The sequence below is a fragment of the Podarcis pityusensis genome, assembly GCF_964106645.2.
Source record: "Podarcis pityusensis genome assembly, chromosome: 3".
Taxonomy (NCBI): domain Eukaryota; kingdom Metazoa; phylum Chordata; class Lepidosauria; order Squamata; family Lacertidae; genus Podarcis; species Podarcis pityusensis.
This window is the reverse complement of record NC_138026.1, coordinates 92540847-92566880: the sequence shown is the minus strand read 5'-3', so window position 1 is coordinate 92566880 and position 26034 is coordinate 92540847. Positions and strand designations below refer to the sequence as shown.

Genomic DNA, 26034 nt, shown 5'->3' with positions numbered 1-26034 from the left:
AAACACTCTGTGAGGTGAGTGGGGCTGAGAGACTTCAGAGAAATGTGACTGGCCCAAGGTCACCCAGCAGCTGCATGTGGAGGAGCGGAGACGCGAACCCAGTTTCCCAGATTACGAGACTACCGCTCTTAAGCACTACACCACACTGGCTCTCAGGGGATGTATTTCTATACTGAAGCAGTGAAACTGCATCTGAAATACTGGAGCTATTTCTAAATGCATCTGGCCAAAAGACACAGGGTAGCAGGCTAAAAGACCTGAAGCCTAATAAAGTTGGCTATCAATCAAAGACTAGAATACTTAACAGCTTTTTGTCAACATTTCTACTGTCGTTGCCCTTGACATAGTAGGAGTTCCCTATGGTAGGATAAATTCAACCCTTTTCTCCTGGTTTTCTGTGTGAATCTTCCCTTTTAGAGATACTAATAACCTTGTTGGAAGGGTGTAAAGGAGAGGATTAAGTAGCCCAATCCATCTTCCTCATGCCCAAAGCTGCTGTTGGTTTGGTCATGATGGCTTATTGTGACTCATGTCAAGGTAGGTTCATGAAATGCTACAGGATCAGGCAGTCTCGGCTCATTCACGGATGGTATTTTAATCTGATCACTAATAGGAGCAGGAAGTGTCCTCTTTCATCAGGCTTCTGCAGTTGAAGCTGGTTCTTGGTAATTAAGGGCTGCTTCTAAGAAAACACATCTCACAATCCTTACCTACTTTAAATATGCCTTAAGGGCTTACATCAGTCTGTTTGGCTCATTTCAACACCACTCTAGCCTAAACCACTTAAATTTTTTAGATTAGTTTTTAAAATGGATTATGCACCTTTAGGAGCTATTTTCCACCTAAACTGTTAATTGCATTGTTATCTGGCTTGCTATAGAAATGGAGTTTACTCCCTATCCTGCGTCTGATTTTCCTTGGTTTAGAATCAGGTATAATTTTTCCTCCTATTAGAAGACAGAGCAAAACACATTTTTGTCTTGTTCTGCAGGTGGTTCCCTCAACTGCTCTCGCAATAGTTTCACTAACTGGCTTGGTACATATTGCTCCTCTTCTGCTACTGGTCACATAGCACACAGGTGGCATATACAGTGGTACCTCGGGTTAAGTACTTAATTTGTTCCGGAGGTTCGTTCTTAACCTGAAACTGTTCTTAACCTGAAGCACCACTTTAGCTAATGGGGCCACCTGCTGCCGCCGGAGCATGATTTCTGTTCTCATCCTGAAGCAAAGTTCTTAACATGAAGCACTATTTCTGGGTTAGCGGAGTCTGTAACCTGAAGCGTACGTAACCTGAAGCGTATGTAACCCAAGGTACCACTGTATAGGTTAGTCTATAGTGTAGTTAGAGGTTAAAGTAGTTTCTAGAGAGCTAGGCACACTTATTCTTCGAAAATGCATGGAAATCTCTACCTTCCTTTGGTGCAACTGAAAAAAAGGTCAAGGGAGGTGCACATATCCTTCAGTAGCTTGCTCTATACGTACTTGATGCAAGAGTATCCCTGTAAAAGGTGTTAAGTTGTTGCAGCTGAAGCAACCTCTACTATATACTAGTGGCCACCTTTTGAGTGTCACTCCAGGGTACAGAGAGGCAGTCTGGGGAAAATATATAGAGTGGAATCTCGGGTTTCAAACGTAATCCATTCTGGAAGTTGGTTCGACTTCTGAAACATTCGAAAACCGAGAAAGGGCTGGCTGCAAAGTCAATGGGAAAAAATGAAAAATGCACCTCAGAATTATTATTATTTGTACCCCGCCTATCTGGCTGGGTTTCCCCAGCCACTCTGGGTGGCTTCCAACAGAGATTAAAAATACATTAAAACATCAATCATTAAAAACTTCCCTAAACAGGGCTGCCTTCAGATGTCTTCTAAACGTCAGGTAGTAGTTTATCTCTTTGACATCTGATGATAGCAGTTCAACTTCCGAGGTGCGTTCGAAAACGGAAGCATTCACTTCCAGGTTTTCGGCATTCGGCTTCTGAAATGTTTGACAGCCGAGACGTTCGAAAACCGAGGTTTGACTGTACACATATACCAGCTGTGGGGGTCATTTAGTTTATAATGCAGCCCAGCACAACGTATGATCCTCCAAGCTGAATATAGCCCTGTGCATAAACAGCCCGGCCTTGAGTCCCATCTGTGGTTATAAAGCAGGAATGGCTGTCAAGCCATAACGGATGGCTGCTAAGCTGTTTTTCTGCTCTGTGGATCACTCTTGTAAACTTGCTCTTATGTAATGAGCAAGAGTAGCACTGGAGGATTAACTATCATAGCCTAAAGCCCGGGGCCTGCTGCTCCTGCATAAAAAGACCACAAATGCTCATGGGATATATACCAGGGTTGGCCAGAAATAGCACTGAAGCTTAGAAAGCTAAGAACTATTCAAGTCCATTTATTCATTCTGTTTATTGAATTGGAAAGAAAGGGAATACAAATATTTGTTAAGTGCTGTGCACCGACATGGAAAAGTGTATTTTTTTTTTAAACCCCAATAAAAACAAAAACCAGTAATTAATGTAGTTTGAATGAACATTTTAAAAGATATGTTTAATATACTACATATTTATAAAATAAGGTGTTCTGTAAATAATTAGTAAAACAAGTGAAAATAAATATGGAGACCCAAAGTTCTTATGTTTTAATGTAATATAGTAAAGAAACTTTAAACTACTTAATATAATTCAAGAGTAACAAAAATCCAGAAAGTTTAAGAACGCAATCCTTTGAAACATTTAATATCAGTCCATAGCAAATAGTCATTACATACCAAAAGCTCTAAGTGTTAACTAGTTCCACCACAACTCCATATAAATCTTGACAATTTAGAAATTTGAGAATAAAAGTTCTTTTCTTGATCTCTACAGCTTGGTTTGTAAGTACACACATGCTTTGAGGATCCGTTTCTTCCTCATACATTTTCAAGGAGCCGACAACTTTTTCCATCTGTGCCGAGAAGTGTTAAGAATTAAATCTAGTACATTTATCCTAACAATGAAACACTTAAAAGATGGAGCACACTGAATTTCAAATTTATAAAAATATATTGGTATTAACCAAAATCTTAAAGTTAGAGGACACTTCACATACACACAACATGACTTAAAGTATGCAGTAAAACATGACATGTACCTAGAACAGTTGGTTCCATGACTTTGTGTTTCACGCACACACATTCATACCACACGCACACACACACTTTGCTGAATCCGGGTCATCCAAAGTCAGCAAACAGGAAATGGGGTTCTAGTTTGTGTTCCAGCAACTAGAGCAGCTACTGCAGACAACACTGCACAAGTCAAGTCCACCCTGTTCAAAAAGTGTCAAAGTGTTTCCAAAATTCTACTAATTGTCAAATGAGCGGTTTGTTCTATGGCAGCTGAAAATGGACTCAAGCCAATGCAATATACATTTTAACCATATATAGGATTGATACTCCAGTTTTAACAGTTCATTTGAAATGCATCAAATTGAGGCAACGTGTGCTTTGGGGGTATTGACAAAGGGCACCAAGTTTTACTGAAAATTGGTTCTCTTCCCCTTCTGATCCTACCCCAAAATTAGAAACTAGACATTCTTCTGCTGTTAACTAAAATAAAAATAAAAATTACAAGAACTCTCCCAATGTCTCTTTTGCCAGCACAGGACTGGTTTAAGAAAACATTTTAACTTAAAGCCATTTTTCCCTTTGGGGTGGGAATTAATTTTTTTAATTAAGATGGCACTAAACACCTAGTATTAAATTACATTCAACAGTATCTGCTCGGAAGCCAGAATGAGACTATTGGCAAAAGTTGGGTAGCTTTCACTGGTGACTTCATATCAAAACTTGTATTATGATCCCCTAATTTTAAAACTAAAAACTTAAATGAGGGAACTAAGCCACACATTTACAAGGCGATTTTAAGGGCTATGTAAAAACTGTTTCTTCTTTTGTGCTCCTACTTTTAAAATCACTTACCTGATCTGAGAAGCACTGTGGCAAGATACTGTAGTGATTTATAGCCAGTGTGCATATTTTGGAGTTGATGGGTACAAAACCTAAGGCAAAATGCAAACTACTGTATCCTCTTTCCCATTCATTGCCTTCTGCTCATGGTAAGATATGGCCAGTAATCAGTGATTGCTCTAGCCTAGAGTAGAAATGCCTTCGTCATATATAAAAAAGAATGTTGAGATAAGCCTATTCCTTGACTTCTCCCCTAACAACAGTGACACTCTAGGGTTCTTTTTTATCTGAAATGCTGACATGCTTTTCAATCTACATATCAGTCAATTTAGGCTGCTCAACTATTTAAGATGACTCACAAGAAATCCTAGCATTGTTATTGCAGTTAAAAGTTTGCTTCCAGACTGATCTTGACTTTATTTGGTTCAGTTGTATGTCAAGAAGCAGAAATTAAAACTACCTCAATCTGAAGAGCTTCCTCTTAAAGTTGCGTGGTCTGTATTATGCAACTGGATTTAGAAATGGCACTCTCAAAACACATGCTTCTCGTTCAGCTCCACACTCAAGTGCTTTTTTATTAAAAAAAATCCAAGAACTCTTTCATAAGAGGTGAGGAAGCATAAGCAGTAGTGTGTCCACTTAATTTTGCTCTTAATTTGGTTTCCTGCTGGTGTTATGCGTTTCAAAGAAAAGGAAACAAATTGGTCAATTTTTTTTCACCACAACAGCGTCTTTGCAGGAAGTCTTAACTACAAGCATCAGATTGAATAACCTATAGAAATCTAGTAGCACCAAATCAAACTGATTTTAGTGCACTCTTCATAATTCACTTCCAATTTCCCTTCCAATCTCCTAGGGTAGTTTTGAGTTTGCAAGCAGTACCACCAGCACCATATCAGTAATACAGCTGTGAATTTTTAAAGATTCAGAATGAGGGTGTCTGCAAAAGTAAGATTTTATACAGGCTCAGAGGGAAGACTACAAAAATGTTCCAATTACAAAAACAAACCTTAATGTCAAATGAACAGAATACATGTCAATGGACAATTGTAATAAATGTAAGGTAAAATTACATATAAAAAGCTGCAACAGAACAGCTTAAATGTATTAAAGACTGGATGTAAATTTCTTTGCTGCTCCTAAATCCATGAGAATGCAAGGCAGCGGCATTCTGTTGTTTAAAGATTTCTCTGTAAACCTGGTCTGCACATACATTTTAAGCGACTTGGATAATTGTAATAGTGTTGTGTGCTTATTCAGAGACAATCAAAGTTAAACAACTGAATTACCACATTGATCGGAATACCACTTGTTCCAGTCTGGAGGTATTTAAAGAAATTCAATCATGAATCTCTGATCAAATTAGAAGGCTCTGAAGGAAAACTGTAGCAAGTCTGAGTTAAGGGATACATGCCAAGTGCAATGGCAGTAACTCATATTCCTTATCACAGAATCTGTGCCTAAAAAAAAACAAGCACAAGGGAGCATATTTCCTTCTAGTCCTGTGTCTTTCCTGATGTTAAGACCTTTTCCCACCTGTAGCTTCTATTTTAGCTGGTACTACAAGGATGTGTTAACTGTTCTTTTATTATGAGTTGCTTTCTTTTCTGTTCTTTTTAAACTTAAGGATGGCCCTAAGTGCATTTTCACCCTTTAACTATAAGAGAAATTCTGAAACCAACTAACTATGTCAAACAGCTGGTTAGTTCTCTGAATTTTAGTATGTATCCTCTGCACAAAGATAGTTAACAGCACCTACTCAGAAACAGTTCCTGGAGAAAGAATGATCTGGAAAGTTTGTACAAGGTATGTATTTAATTCACAGCAGACAGTCAACTCACTGATTTATTTATTTTTAAGATAATGCTATAAAGTACTATTCTCATTTTAGGTCTTTACTATGTTTTAAATAAGAACCATTGCACATTAAGGCCAATTTAGAATTTTCATTTATTAAATTTCAGAAATTACATTGTAATGGTTTAGTTGGCGATTCTGAAAGTTCTCAAATTGTTTTACGTTGGTAAACAAAGTTTCCTTTTAAAATAATACTTTATATAGCCTGTGTAAAACTGTTGCCAGCCAAATGGTCTTACACAACACTCCAGAGGAGCACCAATTATACTGCATTTACTTGTAGATGACACTTTTTAAGCTGGTTTCAATTCCAAATGTATACAAATGAAGTCATTTTAATGCTATAAATTATTTATTTTTCTTTCTTAAAAAAGAAGATTGTGCTGTTAACCTACTTACAGGGCAACAAGCTAGGTGAAAAGTACAAAACCTTTTGTCAAGTGTGATACTGAAGAGTGCTTTTCATGTCATTCACTGGTTTAAACATCTGGGTTTAGATATACTGTGCAACGGGCAAGGCTTAGAATCCATGAACTAAGCTGCAAAGATCTCAAGCTAAATAAGGCGGAGAGACTCAGAGAAAGAAGAGAAGGAAAGACTTTCCTATCCAACATGTACTCTTCAGACTAAAGCACTCTTTCTACCAAGCCTTCTAAACTGTTAAATAAAAGGTTTCCAAACAAGCATTTAAACTTCATTACACAGAAGAAGAGCAACAATAACAGTAGTCTGCCTGACAAAATGGCAGAAGGGAAAATGTATATACGGAGTTCAATGGTTAGCCTGAATGTAGCACAGTTCTTCACAACCGATGGGGGGTTACTTCAACATGGTGTCCAACAACGTTCTAACGACGTGCTTCATCTCAACTGTTTACTATGAAGCAAGGTGGTAAAATGTTTGGCCCCAGTTGGGCTTCAGAAATGGTTCTTTTTTTTCATGACGAGCATGTCTGTCCAGCTATCAATCATGTTTGTTTGCACCAAATCCCAAGCCATTTAAAATACGACTAAATTTAAGTTAAACAGAAGTCGTCTGCTCCAAATTCACCATCAACTATCCATGCTACTGCATTCCTCTAAGGGGGGGAGAGGGAGATGGAATGTAAAAAGAAAAGAAAAAATAAGAAATATCTTTAAAATCATAGTTCACCTTAGCCATGATATACATATGTATCTTCAGATTTACAAAACACATACACACAAACTCTTTTAGAGCAACCCAACCCAACTGAGCAGCTACAATCGCCATCGTACTAGTTCTGAGAGTCCAGCAGGGGCTTTTAAACAGCTTGCTTCACTTTGGGAGGTACAGAAGTCATTTCTAATACCGGGCCAGTGGGAAGAGGGGCTTTTCGTGCAAAAGAGACTTCCTTGATTGAGATGAAACCTCCCCTGCAGGAGCAGACAGCTGCCAGAACCCACATTTAACAGTGTGATAAAGTAATTAAGAGGTTGAGAAAAGTTGTAGTAGTAGAAGAAGAAGAGTTTGGATTTGATATCCCGCCTTTCACTCCCCTTCAGGAGTCTCAAAGCGGCTAACATTCTCCTTTCCCTTCCTCCCCCACAACAAACACTCTGTGAGGTGAGTGGGGCTGAGACTTCAAAGAAGTGTGACTGGCCCAAGGTCACCCAGCAGCTGCATGTGGAGGAGCAGGGAAGCGAACCCGGTTCCCCAGATTAGGAGTCTACCGCTCTTAACCACTACACCACACTGGCTCTCGTAAAACCCATTTTAGATACTGAGATGGAAGGAATAAGAACTGGTACATGGGGCTTTAATTTTCCCTAAGATTACTTTGCAAGCCACTTCAGGAAATTCTAAAGCAGAATAAAGCAAGCATTTCTAAAAGAATGGAAAATGTTTTGCAGACTGGAAGCCCAATTAAAATTTTGATACATTGTTAAGAAAATAACATTGTTTTTGCTCACACCATGGTGCAATGTATTGGCTTACACCTATAAACACAAAAACTCCTACAGCCTTGCATATTAGAAAGTGTATACATCTAACAAAAGCCTGTGTGCTAAGAACTTGTTTACTACAGTCTAGTTTTCACATATGATGGTATCTCTTTTTATGCTGCACCAGCTTTGCAAAAGAAGGGCATCTTGACAGAGCGATGGAAAAATTAGTCCTGGCTTGGACTAATACCCAGATAGGACTTTTGCATTTCAGAGATATCAACTGGAATTAATTCAAAACCTGCAGAACCACTGGCAGTAAAAGGTTCCAGGTGATACCTAAGAAGCAGTCAAGAATTGAAGCTCAGGTTTGTCTCAGCTATTGAAGCTCTCTCCTCATGTAACAGATACAGCTTCAATTAACAAAATGAGCAAGATACCCTTTCATTTCAAAGCAAAGAAACAGCTACATCATCAGTTTCAATTGATCTTTATTCTAGTTTGCTAGGGTCCAGATTTCTTTTCATTTCATGCCAACTAAAAAAAATTAACTACCAGGTTCAGTAACATTAAAATAGCTTGCTGCAGCTTCTAACGGTTCACACAAGGTGTCTCCATCTGATTTTTGGCAATCCCCTGCCTCTCTGTGCAGCCCTTCCACTAACGCTGCAATCCATATTGTTCAAGTTGCTTCCTTTGACTCTCAAGAGACTTTTTAGGGGGCATAGGGAGAGGAGATAATAAAATTCATTATGTGTGTGACCCAATGTTATTATTATTATTAGTAGTAGTAGTAGTAATATCCCACATTTTTTCCAGACCTGTACTCAAAGCCGCTTACAGATAAAATGCAGAAACTCCACACCATACTTCAGTAACTTATCTCCTCTGTCATTTACTCTCAAGTCTCATTCTCTACCTACTCTTCCTTGAGGTTTCTTTCTTGGTTCCCTGGGCTATATTGCACCTCACTTATCATTCTTGTCTTTGTGCTCCTTGTCCCTTAACTTCTTCCCAGTCCTTAGGCATCTTGTGAGAGGTTATAGTTCAAGCCAACAGGTACTACCACCCTGTTCTGAACTTTTTGGAGTTTCCCAAGGTAGCAGACTCTTCAAAAGGAGGAACTAATACACAGTATGATGTGAATTTGTCCAAAGTCCCCTTTACCCAGTCCTAACTATTTACAGTAATAATAACTGAGGCAGCCAATTCCTCATACACTGTGGTGTGCAGCTTAATTCTGAACCAAGGCTGGGGAGACCCTGCTTCAAATCCACTCTAAACAATTAAACATGCTGGGTGACTCCAGCCTGTCATTAACTTTCAGCCTGTCCTATCTTACAGATCTATTGTAAGGACCAAAAGCTGGTTTTGGGGGGGGGGGGGGGGGCGGAGAGAGCGAAGAATACTATTTATGCTGCCTTGAGCTCCTTGAAGGAAAGGTGGGATATAAATAAAATAAATTCCCAAAATAAAATACAGACGACTCTCGGCTTACGCTGGAGTTACGTTCCAGGGACAGTGCATAAAGCCAAAACCGCATATAGTCAAAACACATTTGGTTCCATGGTGAGTGGAATGGGATTGCCAACATTGCTTCCCCGACCCCGACCCACAATCTCTTTCCTGCCCCATTTTTATTCTTTTGCCAAGTGTGTAAAGCTGAATGCGCACAAATTAAATGTGCATCTGTTGTGAGTTACCTGATCACAAGTAAGTAAGTGCAGCATACCAAATTCCTCTTCCATAAAAATTAGATTTGATTTACCTTCAATATCCTGGTTGTCTACAAAAGGTGCTGGTCCCCATATTCTAACAGTGCCATCGTCAGAGGCGCTGGCCATCATGGATGGAATTTGTGGGTTCCAGCTCACACAGTTGACTGTGCGCGTGTGCCCCGTCAGCTCCGCAATTGGCAGCTCGCTGCGTTTGTGCCAAATATATACTTTGTGATCTAAGATGAGACAGGAGGGAAGAAACATGAAGCATCCCAAAATTTAAAACATGTTCCGGCACTTATCCATGTATTAACTGTTTCCATGTTAAAATTCCATGTTATGTCCAAGAACTGATATCTGCTCAGTAATGCATCCAACAGCTTCAAGAAGCTTCTTTTATGGCATTTAGAATCCTGTATTTAAACTAACAACAAGCACTGATCTTCTCTGCAAGTTGAAAATATTTGTAGGTAACTGGAACATAATACAGCTTTAAGTAGGCTTCATATTATCCAAGTAAGAATGCGAGTGGTTTGGGTGTTAACTCCTTACCCTAGCCTTCTACATGCATCAAGACTGGAATCAAGCTCTGGTCTCTCACACTTCCTCCATATTCTTTCTGTCCCTCCTCCACCTCTACAGGTGGTATGGGCAACTTCCAAAAAGAACACAGCTATTTCAGTGTGGGATCCCATCTAAAACTGGATATTAAAATCCCTTTCTGTAACCGGTTCAATATGTAGGGCTATGAAAATTCTGTATTCAATTAACTGCAGGAAACTCTTTATTCACTGATTAACTTTTGCCTAAGAACAGAGAAGGAAGTGGGCAAACTGCAGGGCCCAGTCTTCATCTTTCCAAATGTACAGGTAAGGGAGAGGGAGGAGCAACAGCCACAGAGTTGCCTTTAAGTATCTTATCCTATCTGAACAATTCTATCAGTGGAGGCAACAAACTCCATTTCAAAGGCTCCAAACATCCATGGCTGTGTTGTTGTAGAACAACATATCCACATAAAAAGTGTACAAATCTGAACAGTAGCAATGTGACATGAGACAACTTTGTGCGATTCTTGCGCCGATTCCTGTACTGACTGCACCCATCTAAATTGTAGATTATACAGAGATGGCTGCAGATCAGATGTACAACTCTCTGCACTACTGAAAAACCACAAGTCACAATGGCTACCAAAAAGAGAGATTTCTGCTAAATATTAATATTCCATAGAAGCAAACTTGACTTGGAGTTAAATACTTGATAAGGCAGAAGCAATTACATGAAGAACATCTGGTAGTACAAGAGTTATTTTAAAAGTTTTAGAAGTTAAACTACAATGTTTGAAAACTAAAATATGACAGTCCATTTCCAAAAGTACTCACTTATTTCCCAACCCCTATAATCATGCTGTGACCTAAAGTATTGCTAAAGTATTTTATAGAAGTGCTGTCTGTATCATTAAAAAAATCAAATTACCATGGCATCTAAATGGTATCAAAGACTCCTACTTGTACGTATTTCCATTTTTAACCTACCAATTTCAAACTATACTGTATAAGCTTCAAGTCATCACACATTCACTGTAAGGCTGCAACACACAGCACTTACTCATAGAAAGATATTTTCCCCTCTACTTTATGGATGTTTATGTGCACACGAGTTAGACGTGATTTTTACTCCCAGGGAAGACCCTTTGATGTTTGGGGCTGGTAGGTGGAAAGCCTACCTAGCTGAGAACATACCTTTACACTTAAGAGCTTATGACATTTAAATCTGTTACTTTTTTTGTACATAGAGACTTTCACAGCAGCCATATTTGCAACAATTCAGTGCAAAGAGGCAACAGCCTCAGGCAGTCGGAATCTAAATTAGGTGCCATCAGCTTCAACTACAGCTGGGTAGTTTTTAGACACTGAAAATGAAAAAAATAAAAAGCTTTTCTAAGTTGACCTGGATAAATTAAATTCACATTCATGTCAAACAAACAGTAGGCTGTAACTAAGTGATTTGTTTATGCAATCCTGTGTGGTGTACTGAAAAACTGATACACCAGGGAGTTAATACAGTTGATTAGACATTCCTGGGGCCAGAAATTATCTGGAAGGGGAAGGGGATTAATGCATGCAATAGGAGTGGCACAACTACATACAATGGCAATACAGTTAAGATACAAGGCATCAATAAACAGGCTGTTCTCAGGTGAAAAATTCACCAGTTAGTGGTAAAGAAGAAACACTGTTTCAAAATACTTTATTGCAGAGCCCAATTAGAAATGACCTCCTATTCAGACCAAAACCACCTTCTCCTAAAGTTTCTATAAGCTACAGGACAGGAGTACTGTTGTCCACACTGTATATACCACCATACTATTACCCTCACAGAGAGTAAGCTCCTTAATGCCTAGAAAAGCTGTCAAATAGGCCACTCACAGAACCAACAATAGAAAACGCTAAGATGACAGTCAGGTTGCTGATAGCCAAAGTTACTGAACATGCTAGATCTGCTACAGGATATGAAACTTGTTTCTCTCACTGTAATTAGTAATTATCCTTGAGATGTCAGAACTCATCTGGATTTACATAAGCACACCTACCTTTGGAAAAACAAGCCTACATCAAATAAAAATTGTATCCCTGTACACCACGCTCATTCTACCCAGACTACAGCTGTTACCATAAACAATAGCCTTGTACATTCAACCTCCTGTGCTACTAGATGATTTTTCTTCTTTCAGCAAACAAATCATTTCTATGGAAATAACTTTTTATATGGATCAGCTTGGTCACTGTGAGAATTGGATTAGATAGGCCTTTGGTCTGATCCAGCAAGACTCTTCTGATGTTTGTGTGAATTGTTGCTAGCATATTTACCTTACTTGTTAAGTAGAATACTACATCATTCCCCTATGTAGGAAGAATATCCTTGAAATATATATAAAACACACAGAAACAGATCTTAAAAGCAAGAGTTACCTTCACTGCCACTAGCGATGAAGTCTTCATTATGGCCTCCAAAACATGAGTGAATCGTGTAAAAACCTTGTGTAACACCTTGGTACTTTCTCACTAAAACTCTGTCTTGCAAGTCCCATAAATGAACTCCCTGAGAACAAAGAGCAGGGTGGAGGTAATGTAACATTACACAAACAAATTCAGAACAGAAAAAGCAATCCATTTTATGTGCACCAACAATGGTTTATACCCCAAAGTTACATGAGCAGAAGGTCGCTTGCTCAACAGAGATTTCTTGCCTACTCCTCTTCACTGCAGATTGCCTGCACCTCCAGACAGCCTCTGCCTGGCATTGAGGGACCTTCAGAAAAGGCCCCTGAAGCTCAAGTGGGAAAGAGATGCAGTGTGTACAAGCAACTTCCCATTTACACAAGCGGCTCCAGGAGGATACGGAGGTTGTGATATGCAGCGCTAATGGGCACTTGTTTCCCTTCTGCCTCCCAGAAGAATAGACTTTAAAATCCGGGAGGAAAGGGGGTGAAAACATGTGCTTGTACAGTTTCCATGGCAATGCAATGGAGAATGTAGGCAGGACTTTCCTTCTCATTTATGAGTATGAAAGGGATAAAGCGAAAGGCCAACTGGACCACTTACCTGAGTTGCTACGTTTAACAAAGCTAACCGGCCATTTTTCGAAATCGTAAAAGACATAATTGGATGATCTTCTTGTACTCTGAAAAATAACAGAACACATAAGATGAGAGTCATGACTTCGTATTCAAAATTAGCATTTCTACCCAACTTAACTGGTCTCATTATATGGTGCCTTGCAGACCCATAAGACCCAATCACATCCACACGTTTTGCCTAATTAGGGCCTAAAAAAAAGAAAAAAGGGGGGGAGCCCAGCTTTAAAGCAGGTGTATGAACAAGACACCATATGGAATTTTAAGGCATCTCAACTCAGTTTCAGTATTTGACAAAGTTTACAATGATCTGTTTATGTAGCACAACATGAAGAAGAGGTAGTTACATGTTTCTGTCTGTAAGGTCCTCAAAGTTATAGCCCCGAATTCGCTGGTGTGTGTCTGATGCCAACACAGTCTTCCCGTCACTCAAGCACCACAGGCATTGCACTCTCACTCCTTCCCAGGAGTCAAGGAGATTACCATCTAAATCCTAGACAGGAAATGCATGCAGTGAAATAATGATAAAGGTTGTCTTCATTTAAAGCAAATTGTAACATGAAAAATTTGGGTTATAAAAGCAGTTAGCAGTATGTAAGTATGTGCTGCAGACAAGGGAAAATATATTCCAAGACAAAGGTGGTGAACCTGCAGTCCATATCTGGCAGACTTCAGAGCCCCTTAACAATTTGACCGCTAACTTGGTTTTCTATATACAGTGGTACCTCAGTTTTCAAACGTCTCTGTTGACAAACATTTCGGTTTTCGAATGCCGAAACGCTTCGGTTTTCAAACACGCCTCGGAAGTTGTACATGCCACGTAACTTCCGTATTTAGTTTTCGAATGTTTTGGAACTCCAGTCTTCTGGAACGGATTACATTCAAAATCCAAGGTACCACTGTATCTTCATCTAAAAACTTCCCTTTTTTTTTTAGGCAGTGCTGTAGACTTCCAACACACTAGTTTCAATCTCTCCACCTAGTCCAGCATAACAACAGGGGTACAGATCTTTCCCTGAATTTTTCTTTTGGCTTTTTTTTTTTTTTTTTTTTTTTTTTTACTTTGCAGAAGGATTCTTTCTTGTTTCCTATGTCTTACCAAAACCTAATAAACGATGGCACCACACATGAGCAAGAAGGGGATCTTTTCAAAGAGGCTTTATTTTTGCTTCAGATAAATATGCTTAGTATTTCACAGGAATAAAAACACTCAGCGAATTCCAAATGGTAGGTTTCTACAACAGGTTATACTTGCGAGGCTTTTTACTGTGAAAAGAAACCCTTACAAAATATATTCTAGTACAGCTATACACAGCTACCCACACAGAACATAGAACCACAGAGACAGCATTAAGTGCAAAGTCTACAAGAAACTGATGGCACTTTGCATTGTAAAAACAGTACTTACACACTGATAGAACTGTCCACGCTGCCCTCCAGTCACAAAACGTTTTCCATCTGGATTCCAGGCCACACTTGTTAAACTATCTTCATGAGACTGACTCATCTTTGTCCTCAGCTCCCCTGTCTGTAGGTGAAGAAGTATAAAGTAAAGCCAATGAAAATTTTGCTTAAGAAAGCAAATTTTTAACATTTACTTAAATTTTTAACCTGCTTCATAAATTCAGGGCAGCTTACAAATAAAGAATCGAGACACTAAAACAAACAAACAAACAAACAAACACATACATACAGTGGAGGCTGCCACCCCTGCTCACACTCTTATCGGCAGCCACATGAACTGCAACGTGACAACAGCCTTACATTGTTACGTATATAGGATATATACACATACATAGTAACTGATGACATCATTGGAATACTGCTGGTAATAATGAATAGAAATCAATAATCTGTTCTATATAGATAACCATGTTTTAATCAGATTTTCATCTCCAAGAATAGCAGGGGCTCCCCTTCAATAATATCAATACTTCAATTATGGTTCCTGTGAAAACATTATTGATTAAGACACTCTATCAACGAACTTCATATTAATAACCCTTACTTGTACATTCCAGAGCCAAAGCTCAGAGCAGTCATCTGGACCACAGGCAACAAGGTAGTTGTCATCTGGACTCCAAGCAATGTAGGAAACACCATATGCATGGCCTTCCAGTGTCTTGAGCAGTTTTAGCTGGTGTGTATCCTTTAAAAAAGAAAATATTGCAACAATGGCTATCTGGGTTGTTACTGAGATCTACCTGCAGTTTTAAGCAGTTGTCTTTGATGCCTAATCTCTCGCTGCCTCCTCCCAAAACAGTTTAGGAAACCAACATACCAAGGGCTTGTTTACCAGTTCCACCTTACCTCAGGGAAGACACACACTCATTTTCTGCCTACTTGACAGAAGTGTAGGAAAGGCTGTACCAGGGCAAACCAAGAAAGGAGGTACACAGGAAGCCATACAAAGCAACACAGAACCGCCTCCCCATTCTGGTTTAACAACATTCTTGGAAACCAACTAATGAAAAGCAAAATACTTTCAAACACAGATAGACATTAGGGCGATAAGCAGAAGTACTAGTGAAAGGAAGGCTATGGACTAGCAAATGTAAACCTTGGGCATAATAACCGTTTGCACCTTTGGTCCTCAAAGATTTTTGCCTAGTTTTTGTATGTTCTAGGGCTGGGTGATGTTAGGTTTTCAATACTGTGATGTATCACTAGCCGAGCAGCGCAGTTTGGCGATAAACCACAGTGTTGAAACAAGATGCATTGGCACCAACCGGCAAGGCGCGGGGTGAAACTGCCTCAGCTGTCAACAGCGGGAGCTGAGTCGCTTTCACTCCAGCGTCTCGCAGGCTGGGGCCAGATGCATTGGAGAGGCTCCTGCCCCCAGCTGAGCAAGCCCCAATGTCCCTGCTGCTTGTGCGCAAGCAGCAGGGACCTCGGAGCACCTTTCTGAGGCTCCTGGCGCTGGCTTTGGGTACAGGCGAGCTACCCCGCTCGCTCACCCCCCACTCCCCAAAGACGGACCAGGCGGTGTCAGCCAAGTCCACAGAGACTATCAGGACTGGAATTGTACAATGCCATTCTATGCGTGATTACTTAGAGGCAAGTGACAATACAGTGATTGTGGTGGCCTCTAACTTAGGTAGCTTTAAAAGGGAGTTAAAGATATATATTCTATTAATTTGTCTACCAATAGTCACAAAGGCTACATGCAGCCTCAGATTCAGAGGTGGTATACCTCTTTGTACCAGTTACTGAAAAGTAACAACAGAAGAGGGTATTATCTTCTTGAATTGATTGTGGGCTTCCTAAAGGCACCTAACTAGTCACTGTTGAAAACAAAAAGCAGGATCTGATGGATTCTTGGTCTGGTATGCATAGATTTCAGTCTAGGTAATGTAATTCAGATTTTGGAAGGAGCTACTATTTAGTCCAGTGGCGGAGAATCCTTCAGATCAGGGTTTCCCAAACTTGGGTCTCCAGCTATTTTTGGACTACAACTCCCATCAGGACTAGAGGTCAGGGATGATGGGAAATGTAATCCAAAAGCAGCTCGAGGCCCAAGTTTGGGAAACACTGCTTCAGATGGCCAATAGTTAGAGATGATGGGAGTCTGAGTCCAGCAACACTATCCAACATTTCAGTCAAATAACCATTCATCAACAGGCTTCATCAATTAAGTTATACAGAGTGCAAAAAGGAGACAAAGTAAAAAGGGAATGTTGACATTTTAGGAGAATTTCAGAAGACACAAAAGGAGGTACATTACGGGGAAGAACAACACATCTATCCAAGACCGTTGACAAGTCTCACCATGCAAGACACTTACTGACTTTTAAGATTACAACAGACTGACTGAGATAGGTATCTCCTATTCTAAACAGGCTTTATTTCCAATACAACCCGCTCCAGGAAACTAATCACAGTATTGGTTGAACAACTGAGCAGAACATAGCCTAAAACACAAAACTGATGCAAACAGAAATACACCAAGGCATTTAGGAAATAAAGTAATGCACTAAAAATTAAAGCTTAATGACTAAGGAGTGATGTGCCAAATTTTATGCTTGTGTGTCAGAAGATTCTGGTGCACAAATTTACAAACTTACTGGATCAACCTGCCATATAATAACAGTTGTATCCTTAGATCCTGTTGCTAGTTTAGTGCCGTCATTTGAGAATTTACAGAACCACACTTCATTACAGTGTTCTGTAAGTATCTGCTGTGTGTAACATGGGAACTGTTTCCTAAAAATACAAGCAAAGAAAGGATTATATAGTAGAATCATAGTCATTTTACTTGCGCTAATACATATCCCAATAAAGCATGGATTCGAGAGTAGGATTTTACAAATATACAATATGAAACTTCTTGTTGCTATAGCACTTTAGTTTTTGAAGCTGTCATGCTGGCTCCTATTTGCATGATGACCAGGTATCAGTCATGAACCAAATAAACATGCAGCTAGCTGCATGCATTCAAAGAGCCTTTGGGTCAAACAGTAGCCTCCAGTGGTGCAAAGCAAACTGGACGCTAAATTGATTAGACTTTCAAAAGCAGTTTGCAATATCACATGAGGGTCTGCTTGACACCAAACTCTTGTATATGTCTAAAAGGAGCTCTTTGGCTCATGGCATTGCAAACAGGGCCCCAACCCTGACTGGGCATTTGAATGCTAGTTAGGAATTGCTACCCAATATTTTATGGTGATTTTTAGGAATTGAGGGAAAGGATTCTTAAAAAGTAAGAACCAAGGATGTAAGGGGCAAGCAACAAATCCTAAACTGTTATTTATTTTATTTATTTATTTAAAAAAATACATACTGCTGTGTCATAAAAATTTTCACAGCAGTTTACATCAATATAAAACCAAACAATAAAATCATAACAAGTTAAAAACAAGCATCAATAGGCCATTGTGTGGTGTGGGTGGGTGGGTGTATTCTTAATTGCCTACATAGGCCTGGAAAAATAGAAAAGTTTTCAGCAGGCATTTAAAAGTTGGAACAGAAGGGAGCTGATTGAATGTCTATTGACAGGGTGTTCCACAGGGCTGAGCTCATGTCATTAAAGGCTATCATTCAGTCTGATACTGGAACCTATTATGGCAATCCTGCACATAACTAGTCTGCTTAGATCTCAGAGTTCAGTGGGATTTAACACAATAACTGTGTAGAATGGCAGTCCAAGCTACCAAATATATTGAATCCCATGCACACTTATCATTAAGTAAGCCCTGCTGAACTGAACAGAGCTTACTTCTGAATAGATGTGCTTAGGATTGCAATTAGGACTGAAGCCAAGACCATCAGCAGTAAGTTCTGAAACTGAAAAAACTGCCAGAGATTTGAAAATATTTTGATTATTTTAGGATCCTTACATTTAGATTTACTGCTATATAAAGACTACTTCTCTGTTCATATTGTTAACATGTTTCTAAATTGATCAAGGACTTAACACAAACGTTCCAAACACCCCCTAACATTGCAAAAATACAACATTCTTAACAAGTCAGCTGCCTAAGAAAATTGCTCTTTAAAGCCTTCATAAGAGAGTAAAAATTATTTAAAGGAATGTTGTTATATTAAAAGATATTTCCATTCTCATTAAAATGGAGCAGTTCTCTTACCTACTGCAAACATGGTCTATCAGCAGTGATACAGAATCTAGATTATTATCTAGTTTGGTATTGTGATAGAGGCACCGGTCCCGTTGTAGTTCCACAGCCTGACGCAGTAAATTCTGCAGACGCCTTGGGGGGAGCATCACTGATGGTGGTAGGTAAGCTTCAAAAAATTAAAGAGAGTATTTCAGAGCAATCTTATAAGAAACAGCATGTAAGAAATCTGGTATTCACATACAGGCCAGTATCAGATCTAATTTAAGCTAAAAATTACCCATAACTTTGGGACATTAATAAAATCCTCTCACATTAACCTTAACTCAACCTTTGCTGTTGCAAAGAAGCAGAAGATTGTTTAAATGCCAATAAAATTATTAAGAAAATGCTAGTTACTACAAGTCAGTTCCTAAACTCTATCACACAGCGCCATGGTATCTTATTAGGTGTCATCGATATGGAAGTAAAACACAGATAATAGCAGAGTACATTATACTTTGATTTTATGAGACACTTAAGTCACCATTATGCAGAATTATGCTATCCTAATTACAGCTAACAATTCTTAACCATTGCATTTCCCCCTTCATAAATTTCCCCCTTAAAAGTAGGTCTCCCTAACCTACTACCCTTCCTATGTTTTGACCTACAAATCCCATCAACCTCAGCCAGGAAGGATCCAACATATATGACGGGCACCCAGTTAGGGAAGGAAGATTTAGAGTGAAATATACTAGATAAACAGATGTGCAAACATTGTATGCCCAGTGGAAACTAAGTTTTTTCTTACTCTGGAGTTTGTCCAAAAGTCTAGATCTGGAAGTTGTGCCTTTCCCTTCCCATTCTGCTTTTGCACGCAGGTCTTCTGCATGACTACACATCAGATATCTGTTTGTATATAAAAGAGAAACACATGAGATTACATATTTCGGAAATATTGACCTTCCCCAACTGCAACAGCATTTGAACCAAAAGAGCACATTTATTCTTCTCTGGAGCAAGAAAAAGGGAGATGGACTTAGCAGAAAAGCTATTAACACCAGACTTTATGTTAAGTCTATATGGCTTAAACTTCTGCTTTCACTGTTTAGTAAAGCTCTAATATATATATATATTTAAAGGAATTTAGCATATCTAATTAAAGACGCTGCTCAAGTATGCAGTTGGTGGGAAGGAAGCAGAGCCATGAGAATTCAAAGGCATGTTCCTGAAACTGCTTTTAAAAACTGTTTGACAGGACTTCCCTTATATAGATCAATGAAAAAATCCCACGGAGTTCAACTTCCAGCACCAATCAGTAACTGATCAGTTCAGATGTTCTGTCTACACAACTGATTAGTCTGTGTTCTCGTACACACATTTTCCCCTTGAATCTCCTTGAGAAATGTCAGGATGTGAAGATAAAAGCACATTAAAATCTCAGAATGCAAATGATTAAAGATTTTTACTAAGTAAAAATGCAATTCTATTTAGTAAGAATATATTAATTTCACATTTAATTTAGAAATAATGTGGGAGTTCTGAAAGGAGGCATCCAGGAATGTCTTCTTTCTATAGGAGTTTTCCCAGGTGGATGTTTACTTTAATAAAGACTAGTGGAACCTGCAACAAAACACTGCAGTGCTGAGTACTCCTATACACAGTTCATGACATGCTCCCCATCCCGCCCCAGTTTTCTGTTTCTTTCACCTCATCAATTAGCATTTTGTGCAGACTGAGCATGCTCAGTCCTCAGAGAGCTGTTTGAATGTTTCACCTTTCGTTTAGAGAAAATAAGTTTCTTTGACACTTCTGCAAATATGGACGTTCCTCTCAGCCTCTTGTATGTGGGTGATGCCATTTCGGTTTTGCAAGGATCAATGCTTGGATAATAAGTTTACTACTGAGATATATTCAACAATGTAGAATCATATCCTTTTGGCATGCCTCTGCTTCAGGAATCCCAGAAAACACTAGCACTGGTGTAAAACAGGTAGTAGGATCTTATGCAATTCAAGTCAAAAGTTATTTAGTTCAATGGGATTTACTCTTGAGTAAACATGTGATTGCAACCCTAAGTACTTACCCACTGAGAATGTGAATGCGCTCTGTGTTGTATTTCAGTGGTGTCAACTCACAACGCAGAACTTGAAGTGCCTCCAGAACCTTACCATCCTCAAGATACTCTAGGTACTTTTGCTGCAGCAGCAAAAACTTCATCCTCTGACATGACAGAAAGCAGCAGGTCAGGTGGGGAGAAAAGGATGACTGAAATTTCAGAAAACATTTGAGCCCAAACAAGGGAGTATACACCATTCCAACTTGCCTTTTCAATACATTTGCTCTCATGACATAGGAATGCTTTGAACAGCCTTTCAGCATTTGCAAGACACACTGATTCGTGCTGTTTATTATAAGTCATCAAGCTGCAAGAATACACACTTGATGGAACCCCAAATTATCTTCTCAATCTTCCTCCAGTTTCCTATACCAAGTACCCATACTTTCAAACAATCCTATTAAGCTAGGGATGGGAATCCCGCCCCCTGATTATCACTCTAGGTACAATGACACTACAGAACACCAGCCCAGTAGGGATCTGCCCAGAAACTAGATTTATACAGAGCATGTAGGACCTCCAAATATATTATATGCAAAAGCAAACATTGCTTGTCTGCAAAACAAAACACAGACCCGGCTTAACTTGATGTATATATTTTGGTCTTCATGGAAAGCAAAGATTATCCACTCTCTACATTCAGAACTCACTTAGCAGGCATGTCCATGGAAAATATATGCACCTTCAGCAGCAATGTTACCTTCATATATTTTAAAAATTGGACCTCTCATTGATAGCCATGACCAACACAACAAATTCATGAATTTAAGGTAAGGGGGAAGGAAGGAGAAAAATATTTGGCACAGATTATCGAAAGCTCAAGTGGCAGTAGTATATCATTCGTAGCATGGCATTGCTATGTATTGTGCCTGTCTCTCACCTGGTAGCAGGCAATGTCCTCCCTCATGCCCCAAAAAAGTCTCAGCTCAGAAGAACTGCTGAATTATACTTTTGTCCCAGGGGCAAGGAGTGGGGAACATGAGGCGTGAGGGACAAAGGAGTTTATTCTGTTACGTATACTTAGGCTTTGATACCAGTAGTGATAAGCATCAATTTTTGAATATCTGTTTATGTTTTAAGTTATTGGAAACAATTCCTTACAAACAGTTTCTTGTTCTTTTTATTCAAACTTCCATTATTTAAAGAAATTTATGCATCATTTGATTGTAAGAAAATCTCTAAGTGGTTTACAAAAACATATACAATGAAACATCGAAATAGAAAACAGGAACAGGTATTTTAAAACATTCAGAAAATTATAAAAATCAACAGTAGTTACATCTTTTTCTAAGATGTAACTTCTACGTGTCTGGATGGGCCTGCCTAAACAAGAATGGTTTTTATTTTTTAAGCAGGCACCAAAAAGACTATAGTGAAGGCGTCTGCCTGATGTCAATAGAGAGGGAACTCCAAATGGTAACTGCTATCATACTAAAAGATCAATTTTTTCTAAGTGTGGAATCAGTATTATGTGGCACCAGTTAACATTGCCAGTTCTGCAGATTGAAGAGATAAGAGTGCATATATGGGTTAGGCAAGTAGACTGGTCCCAAACTGTTAAGGGAATATACTAATGGTAATGCTTTGAAGTTGACCTAGTAGCTGGATCAAGAACCACTCCCAAACTGCATACCTGTTCCTTCAGAGGAGTGCATTCCCATTTAAGTTGCGTTGGTTCCCCCTGTGAGAAAAGTGACGTAACAAATATAATACATTTTCCGGACATGGGACCTACTCACTCACATTGTCTGTCTTACAAGGATACAGGCTCAGCATATTTTTTGTCATCTATACCACCATTGCATTCAGGCACCAAACACAGCCTCTCTTGATTCAGATGTTATGGAGAAACAGAGCCAGGTATCATCAGTGCAATGAAAAGCACCTTGCCCCCAAACTTCTGACGCTCCCAGCAGCTTCATCTATCTATCTATCTATCTATCTATCTATTAGTATGCCTGGGGATCAAAAAGCACTCTCTCAGTACTACTTTCTGGACCTGGTCCCATAGGTTAGACCAGAATCCCTGTGACACGGTGCCCCCAATTCCCAATCCATAGAGCTGGTCCATGAGGATACCATAATCAATGGTATTGAAAGCCATGGAGAGATCAAGAAACAGCAGCAAGATTGCACCTATGCACGAATGCACGAATTTAAATAATCTCCATCATCCAAGAATGCTTGCAGCTGCCCCACCACAACTCTCGCTACTACATTCCCCAAGAAAGGGTTATTTGCAACTGGTTGATAGTTTTTCCAGTCCGAGGGATCCAGGGCTGGTTCCTTTAGGAGAGGCTGTACCACTGCCTCTTTTAAGGCAAAAGTCAACACTTCCTTATATGCAACAAAGTATTAACCTTGCTCTGGACCCAAGCAGTCAAACTTCCTCTGCTAGGTTTAAATAAGCCAGGTGGGACAGGGGTCAAAAAGGCACAGGGGTCAGGCATATAGGTGCAAGCACTTTATCCATGTCATCTGACTGCATAAGCTGAAACCAATCCCACAACACATCACTGACAGTGCTACTGGATACTTCGTCTGGAACTGCAATAACTGCACAGTCAAGGTCACTCTGAAGTTGAGCGACTTTATCCTCAAAACGTGCAGCCAGTTGGTTAAAGTAGGTCTGTGAATGATCCTGTTAACCACCCATTTTATCTCGTGATTTCATAGCAAGACCAGGGCTCCAACAGGATCACCAGCTTTCTCTGCTGGAACCCATCAAGTTCCATCCATCTCTAAGGGAGGGCCATCCAAATGGGCCCACCACCCTAACGGAGGAATTTGCCACTACTATTCCAGGCTTCATCATTAGCTGGTGAAATGCATTGCAAGGGAGTGCACTGCTCCCCACTATCTTTGGGTCTATGGTCTATGTGGGGGGGGGGGCGGTAAAGACTAAGGGTGTGCCTTTCCCAATGAGTTTGACTAATGAGTATTTGAGACAGCTCCATGGTTGTCATGAAGACCTTGAAGTTCTGAGCCAGTCCAACAGCAGCCAAGCCATCCCTTGATCATCCATGATCAAGTTGTGGATGAACATGGCCTTTTTAGTGATGGACCTGGCATACAATAACAGCACCACCACACCAGAAGGATCTACAAACCAAACTCCTAGGTCTCCATCCCAGAATGCGGTCAGCCACTCCACTACAACTATACCTTCCCCTGCCAAACACCATTTCTGAAATTGGGACAATATCTTTGTAACTCCCTATTACCTCCCCCCTCCCAACACCTTCTAGCACTACCATCCAATATCACACTATACAGCTTTGAGGTTAGGGCCACAGGTAATAAACAAAGGCCCAGCTGTAGGCATATTCTACTGTTAAGTGAAAGACAGTAATTTCACCATCTCTCTCTTTGGATCTCAGGGGGAATCCACCAAGCCAAACCTCCACTCTCCCAGGCTCTCACCCTGGGTAATGGTCACATGCCTGTCTCCCACAGTGCATGGCCTACAATTTCATATCCTGATTGACAGGAGATACCCCTTTCCCTCAGTGATAACCTAAAGGGGAGAGAGATTCCTTTTTATGTCAACCCATTTGGGGACAACTGCACCACATATGGCGAGAATCTGCTGCAATAAGGCAGGCTAAGAACCACACCCTAGCTGCATGCACTCAGCCAGCAATCAAGAAGTACTATTCACTGCAATCAGTACAAACACTCTCTTACCTGCAGGCAGATATGTAACAGAACAAACAAACTGATGCAGGCAAAACTCCCCCTCCCTCTCTCTGTCTTGCTGTCTGGGAGAAAAACCAGAAAGGGCCAGCCAGTGCCTCTTTGCTTAGTCTTCCTGTAGGTCTGCTCCCCGATTGTAGTAGTAGTAGTAGTAGTAGTAGTAGTAGTAATAATAATAATAATAATAATAATAATTTATTTTTACCTCGCCCATCTGGATGGGTTTCCCCACTCTAGGTGGCTTCCAATAAACGATTAAAAATACATTAAAACATCAGTCATTAAAAACTTCCCTAAACAGGGCTGCCTTCAGATTGTCAAGCGATTGTGACATACTCACAGGAAGATTACATGCTTATTTTTATGATATACTAACATAAAAAGGAATAACAGTATTTCAATAATTTAATGAAACAAAGCATAATTTAACTATTAAGCCAACAATGTAATTTGCTATTATTCTTTCTATTTACAAAGCCACCAATTGTATCCTACTTGCAACTAATTATTTTTAAAATGAAATGGTGACCTCAGTTTTTACTTCAAACCTGCAAGAATCACAATGCCCCCAGATTAAAGACAATTGCATATTTGATCAATGCTAACTAATGTCATCCTTACTTTGGCAGCCCATAAACTTATGATCATTTGCCTTTCAACTCCCACATTGTTTACACTATGGCCCTTGATGATGAAACTGCAGAACTTTATGCAAGAGTTTTGTTTAGTTCCTGAATCAGTAAAAACAAAAAGGCTCCACCTTATATACTTTGTTGTGCTAACATCACCAGACACATAACCTTTACATTAAAAACAAAACATCCCACTGTTTGCTTTATGTCTTATGTGTATCACAGTGAGAAAAACACAGAATCAGTTTATTCTAAAGACAGAAGGGTTCCTTCTGTTCATGGAACAGCTGGTGATATAAAGAGTTAAATTTCTCATGTACAAGTTAAACCATAGCATATGGCATAGGTTCTTGAATGTATGGGCATTTAGGCAAACATACATATGCCGTATTGCTGAAAATCAAATATATCACACCTTTAAAATGAAAGGGAACACCCACTTCAAGAACCACCATCATGCAGACTCTCAAACTCCAAACCACTTCTTCCCTTAAAACTGAACTAATTATTTCAGTCACATGGACAAAAATAAGGATATACTCTGAATCAGGATCCATAGCATTAGATCCTATTTCAATGTCAAAGCTCAGTCTTGGAAATGTAAATACCCACAGAGCATGTACACAAATAACCAGCCTCCTTATGTCTGGTATCAAGAAGAGTATCTTTCATGTTTAGTAAAGGGACGCCTGACCATTAGGTCCAGTCATGACTGACTCTGGAGTTGCGGCGCTCAACTCGCTTCACTGGCCAAGGGAGCCGGCGCACAGCCTCCAGGTCGTGTGGCCAGCATGACTAAGCCGCTTCTGGCAAACCAGAGCAGCGCATGGAAACTCCGTTCACATTCCCGCCAGAGCGGTACCTATTTATCTACTTGCACCTTGACGTGCTTTCGAACTGCTAGGTTGGCAGGAGCAGGGACCAAGCAACAGGCGCTCACCCCGCCGCGGGGATTCGAACCGCCGACCTTC

At 39.8% G+C, this 26034-nt stretch overlaps 2 protein-coding genes across 6 annotated transcripts in view; both read right to left on the bottom strand.

Moving 5' to 3' along the window:
- NVL (nuclear VCP like) overlaps positions 1-26034 on the bottom strand; it is a 97590-nt gene that overhangs the window by 59222 nt on the left and 12334 nt on the right. The gene's annotated exons all lie outside the window — the stretch shown is intronic.
- The window catches only part of WDR26 (WD repeat domain 26), a 35735-nt gene continuing 12316 nt past the window's right edge, over positions 2616-26034 (bottom strand). Inside the window, exons 4-15 of one of the 5 annotated variants that reach the window (XM_081000176.1) lie at positions 22369-22416; positions 20703-20839; positions 19428-19525; positions 18647-18803; positions 17126-17264; positions 15070-15210; positions 14470-14589; positions 13409-13554; positions 13030-13108; positions 12397-12526; positions 9478-9663; positions 2616-2945 (exon numbers count right to left, since the gene is read on the bottom strand). In XM_081000176.1, the coding sequence (XP_080856302.1) occupies positions 2911-2945; positions 9478-9663; positions 12397-12526; positions 13030-13108; positions 13409-13554; positions 14470-14589; positions 15070-15210; positions 17126-17264; positions 18647-18803; positions 19428-19525; positions 20703-20839; positions 22369-22416 (1416 nt within the window). In that variant the 3' untranslated portion in view covers positions 2616-2910. Of the gene's footprint in view, positions 6884-9477; positions 9664-12396; positions 12527-13029; positions 13109-13408; positions 13555-14469; positions 14590-15069; positions 15211-17125; positions 17265-18646; positions 18804-19427; positions 19526-20702; positions 20885-22368; positions 22417-26034 lie in introns of all 5 variants that reach the window. The other 4 variants (XM_081000178.1, XM_081000177.1, XM_081000179.1 and 1 more) reach the window with 4 other exon arrangements.